The sequence below is a fragment of the Cygnus olor genome, chromosome 3 (assembly GCF_009769625.2).
Source record: "Cygnus olor isolate bCygOlo1 chromosome 3, bCygOlo1.pri.v2, whole genome shotgun sequence".
Classification (NCBI taxonomy): domain Eukaryota; kingdom Metazoa; phylum Chordata; class Aves; order Anseriformes; family Anatidae; genus Cygnus; species Cygnus olor.
In genome coordinates, this window is record NC_049171.1 from 20,927,240 (window position 1) to 20,932,977 (window position 5,738).

The following is a 5,738-nucleotide window of genomic DNA, read 5'->3' on the forward strand; positions in this document are numbered from 1 at the left end:
AGATAATTATATTAATATTCATAGTCTCCTTGCCTAGCTGATGAACCTGCATTTGACATTACTGTTTAAGAGCAGTATGTTCTTAGGTGCAGTAGGTCCTTAGAGGTCTGCATGCATTTGGCTAAAGGAGTTATAAATGAGTCATAATTCCCTTTCCATCATGCAGCATTTCATTAATTTATTATTATTTTAGTTAAAAAGTATTTTTAACTTGACTTATGCTCCTGCATGGTCAGCTGTTGTTTTTTTTGTCAGTGTTCTACTGAGCACAGCATGATAAAAAAGCACCCTCACTAGCTTAGCTTCAAACTCAAACACTAAATGGAATCAGAGCTGCTGCTGCTTTCCCGAAGTGTTATTTTTGAGGGCTACCACTTCGCACACATAGGTGCTTTTTGATACAAGCAGGCTGAGCAAGGTCAGGAATACCATTCCTTTGCTCCCCCACTGACGACCGCACATCCGCCATTTTCCCTCCCCCTAAGCCACCGCCGCGGGGCAGGGACCTTGCCCTCGCCGAAGTCTCGCGAGAAGACGCCCAACGGCCGCGACTGCGGCCGTTGGGCGTCTTCTCGCGAGACTTCGGCGGCCGTTATCTGTGGTGAGGCAGAGCGCTACCGTCATGGAGGCGCCGCTGAGCGGCCCGCCGGGGCTGTCTACGATCGTGGCGGTGAGGCGCCGTCCTCTGAGGGAAGGGGCTGGGGAGAAGGCGCTGGCTGTTGCGTGTAACGGGGACCTGCTCCTTTTTGTGTGGGGCAGCACGTGCTGGGGTGCTTTGTGAGCGCGGTCCGTGACTGAAAACGGTGTTCGGTGCGGTGTGGGTAGAGGAGAGCTGCTCCAGCGGTGCCCTAATCTCTTTTCATGTCGTGTTTTTTTCATAGAGAACAGACTGGTCCGAGCCCTGGCTGGTGGGGCTGGCGGTTTTTCACGTCCTCTGCTTCCTCTTAACTTGCTTCTCCTTCCAGCACTACCGGGTGCAAATCGGGCACTTTCTCTGCATGGGTGAGTAGTGCAGTCGTGCTTCCCTGAGCTCCTCGTCAGGAGATACAGGACAGGTGTGTTGCTCGCGCTTCCTGTATTTTGGTGACAGTTTCTTACACAGCCCAGGGCTTTTTGATATGTCCTGCAACACATAAAGTGCATACAAAGTAGTATTCCTCTTGTAGTAGTAGTAGTGTATATATATATATCTCTATACACAGTTGATTTGCCTGATACAGAAGCTGCCATGACCTATAAATATTTATGTGTTTGTTTAATTTCCAAGACTGTACAAAGCAGAGACTTGAAACTTTTTGACCATAGTGAGAGTCTGGGATAAATATTTCTTTTTTTTTGCATGGTTACACTGTGTTTGTTATGCCGCTTGTCAGGAAGAAATTGAGAGCAGCTGCTTTCTGCTCTGCATTACTCTAATGCTGCGGTTCAGTAAATACAGTTAGCTTCAACCTGGATTCATTTTTGGAGTAGGTTCATCATATGCCCCACTGACCACTGTGATAGTGGCATGAGGAAGAGCAAGTCTGATTTAAAAGTGTCACTTAGTCAACTAGTCAAGTGGTAAAACTATGACTAGAAGGGAGTTACTTTTTTTTTTTTTTTTTAAGATTAGGATACTGTGCAATACATGAACAGTTCCTGTAAATGCTTAAGTGTAAATTCATAGATGTGCTGCAAATGTTTAGTACCCTAACTTCAGATAGTAGTCCTAGATACAAAAGTGTGACACCAGAGCATCTAAAATGATATCCCAATTCCATTCCAGTTATTGGGAAGTTCTGGTGTTTCTTCTTAAAGATGTAACTTAGAGGGAGTCATCAAGAAGATTGTTGGAAACTGTGCTGACTCTTTTTTATATCGTTTGTTTTCTGAGCTCTTCCTGTAAACTCAGTTAAGCAGGATTTCATGGTTGTTTGTCTGTAATACAGCAAGTGTATTTTGTGATCACTGAATACTTGATAGTAACTATATGGGATTTTAATTTAAAACTGGAATGATCAGGGGGATGAAGAACAGTCTACAAAGAAGGCCTCTACTACAAAGACTGAGAGAGCTGGGGTTATTTCTTCTAGAGAAGGGGAGGATCCAGGGAGATCTTATAGCAGCCTTCAAGTACCTAAAGGAGGCCTACAGGAAAGCTGGAGAGGGACTCTTTGTCAGGAAGTACAGTGACAGTGGCTTTAAACTAAAAGAGGGGAGATTTAGATTAAAGGTTAGGAAGAAATTCTTCCATCAGAGGATGGGTGAGGCACTGGAACAGGTTGCCCAGGGAAGCTGTGGATACTCCATCCCTGGAAGTGGTTAAGCCCAGACTGACTGGGGCTTTGAGCAACCTGAACTGGTGGCAGGGGCTTGGAAGTACTTTTAAGCTTGGAAGTGTCTTTAAAGTCCCATCGAACCCAAGCCATACTGTGAAATACTAAATGTGCAGTTTGATATTCTGACGATCAAGGAGTTGTACTGTATGATGTGTATACATCTGTTGTATATATGGCAGAACTGATGGCAGTTGTTTTTAAATAATTACTGAATCTAATTTTTTTTTTGTACAGTGGGTTTAGTGTACTCTGCAGAATATATAAATGAATTAGCAGCCATGAACTGGAGGTAAATATTTCATTTAAATAAGAAAATGTAATGTCCTACAAATATTCTCTTTTCGTATATATCAATCCCCCCAAAAAACTTAACCTAAAGAGAGTCTCCCATCAGTAGAATGGGATGGCAGAGGGTTTCTTGCATTCATTGTTACAACGCTTCTGAACAAAGCCATAGGGTGTGACATGGTTACCGCTTAAAAAAGGAATATTTTTGAATAGTTAGTGTGTATTTATTGTATTGCTTAAAATCACATCCCTTTTTATTAAACTTGCATACCAGAGTTAAACTGATAGTTTAGTCATAAAAACTGAACTAATTTTCTGATATAACTGAAAATTGTATGTTTAACAACACTTTGTGCAGACATCTAATTTTAAGTCTTTATGTTCCACTTAATGCATGCATGGCCTAAGTTACAGCCACTTCACTACGTTTGTTATTTCTGTTACCTCTTCTAATACGAGGAACCAAAATGAATATTTAAGTCATCTCAGACACTTCAGGATAAGCTTGACTTCTAAGGCACAGATATATCGCTGGTTGTTTTGAGTCTTGAGCAATAAAACCATAAGAAAAAGGCTGGTACTGTAGTGAACACTCATAACTGATGAGATAACTTACTGTCACTTCCAGCTTCATACAGCTGGCTTGTGTTTGGGGATCCCAAGAAGTAGGATAATCTGTACAATGTCCATATTGAATGATTACTGTGAAGATATAACATGTGAACTATGTTGAATAAAGCTTCCTTTTAAAATTTTTTTTTCTTTCAGGCTGTTTTCTAAATACCAGTACTTTGATTCAAGAGGAATGTTTATTTCATTAGTATTTTCAGCACCACTACTGGTGAATACTACCATAATTGTGGTAGGTTTTCATTTATACGGGTACTTCTTTTTTTTAAACTCACCTGTATAAATGCAATTATCAATTTAATTAATTTACCTACTTTTCAGGTCAACTGGGTGTACAGAACTTTAAATGTTATGACTGAACTGAAGACACTACAGCAGAGAATTAAAGCAGAAAAACAGAAGAAGAAGTGAAAGGGTCTAACACTATTTTTTTTCTGATATCGTAATAATACTTGTCCATGCAATCAGTTCTAATGCTTGTTTATGCAGAAGCAGCAATTTTTTTGTCTGATACCAAGAGGACTTTGCAACCTGTGGCCGTGGACAATGACAAAAGCAGGTATCTACAATACATCTAAATTTCTCAGTGAAATTGAGAAATCTGGTCTTACCAGGTCTTTGTGCCCTTCGATGTAAACTAGTTTTCATTATGACCAGGTCTGTTAATGTTGGTGAGACACAACCTTCCTGTTTCCGTTTGCCTATGTATCTTGGTAACTGTCTTAACTGTGTATTTATCCAGTCTCTTGCTACTTGTGCCAATGGAACTGTGTTGTGAATTCCAGTAAATGAGGAGTTATGTTCAGAATGCCTCAGGAATCCCTGCTTCTGTGAAGCATTTGACTTGTCTGTAAATCAAGTTTCATACTTCCTGTGTGTATTGTATGTCAGTGAATAGTTCTGATGATTAGCATTTTATAAATAAAACTATCCACAGTATCTTACACTGAGTTAACTTGATTTTTTCAAGTCACTTTTGTTCTTTGTTTCCAAGAAATTGCCAGTGTTCTGATATCTTGTACCTAATTTGCATATGTCATTCAAATCGTGATATTAATGCAGTTACATAAATATATTTTCTTAAAACTGGATGAAATTTCAGTAGTCTCTTTCCCTTTTTAGAACAGAAGGGAAGGGGAAAAACTGTAGGATGTTCTGTGTTATTTTGTTAATCTTGTTTAGGTTTTTATGCTTGACTTGTTTTAATAAGTTACTGAAAACTTAAATTGTAAATATAAAGACTTCAGTTTTGCTTAGAGTTACCTGTTTTTATTTGATTAAGAAAAATTGGGGGATGGGGGAGAGTATAGTAAAAGAGTCCATACATTTTTAGTGAAAGCTGCATCTGGAAGTGGTTAATCCTTTATGTGGAGACCTAAACCTCTGTATAAAATCAATTTAATGATGATCTACAAAATCGAGCTTAGATAATGGTAATGTGAAGAACAGTTGAGCATGTAAGGCTAGATTGCAAAAGCAGAACACTTGTAAGGTTTTAAGCTTGCCCGTGATTTTTAAAAAATCAAATAGTCTTGACCAAAGTGGAATTACTGTTAATAAGCAGGAAGATAAGCAGATGCTTGTGTATATTCATGGTATGAGGGCGTCCCAGTTCAGGGGAGAGTGAAATGTTCTGGAGAGTCTCACAGCATTGTGGAATGGCAGTGCACTGTTGGCCTGGGGTCTGTTTCTTTAATTCTTCCATGGATTAATTTAGCATGGCTCTCCTTAAACCTCTGTCAAGAATTGCTGACTACTAGGTTATTTATATATTAGCAAACTAAATAGATGCAGGCTTAGATGTCCCATAACCATCCATTCTGTTGTGACTATTGATGCAATTTTGGGCAGTGTCAACTCTCACTCTTCCGTGGAAATAACTGTAGTGGTCTTGTGGAGATCATGTGCCTTTGAGTAGCAGCCTCTCTTCCTATGGAAGAAAAAAAAAAACACTCTTTTGAAGGAGTGAAGAGAATCTATCCAGATGGATACAAGATAGGATATAGCACCTATTTTCAAGACCAGAGAACAGACCTGTTTGATTTTATATAGATAGATGTAGTCCTGGTTTGGATTGGAGAAGTTAATTTTGATTTTACAGTTTGATGGGGAGAACTATGGAATTCTATGCATGGACCGAAGCCTAACCATAGAGACATGCTCCTGACCTTCCTCTTGTGAACGATTCTGCAACAATACAATCGCACAGTTGTTCTAGTGTCACACTTGTAAATGTCACTAGTGTCACAAGTGTAGAGCTTTTGTACCCTGCCATACATGATACCACCAGTTGCTAACAGATTTGGGCTTCATACAATTTATGAGTTTGATTCACAGTAGATGACATGGTTCGGAGCAGCATATTCTCTAAGGAAGTTTCTTGCAATGAAAAACAGTGTGCTTCATTTAGTTCATCCAAGGCAAATCTTCCCCAAATATTTCAGTGTTTTGTCCTCTTGTGTGAGGTTGGAAAGTGGAATTCCCTCTTCTGCAGCTGTGAAA

The 5,738-nt window shown here is 39.6% G+C and overlaps 1 protein-coding gene across 1 annotated transcript; it reads left to right on the plus strand.

Moving 5' to 3' along the window:
* Window positions 1-579: 579 nt before the first annotated feature.
* TMEM18 (transmembrane protein 18) lies at window positions 580-4,177 on the plus strand. The gene is made up of 5 exons (XM_040553049.1): window positions 580-670; window positions 882-1,002; window positions 2,553-2,607; window positions 3,375-3,468; window positions 3,558-4,177. Exons 1-5 carry the CDS (start codon window positions 623-625, stop codon window positions 3,645-3,647), a joined length of 408 nt encoding a protein of 135 aa, XP_040408983.1. The 5' UTR covers window positions 580-622; the 3' UTR covers window positions 3,648-4,177.
* The last annotated feature ends 1,561 nt before the right edge of the window (window positions 4,178-5,738 follow it).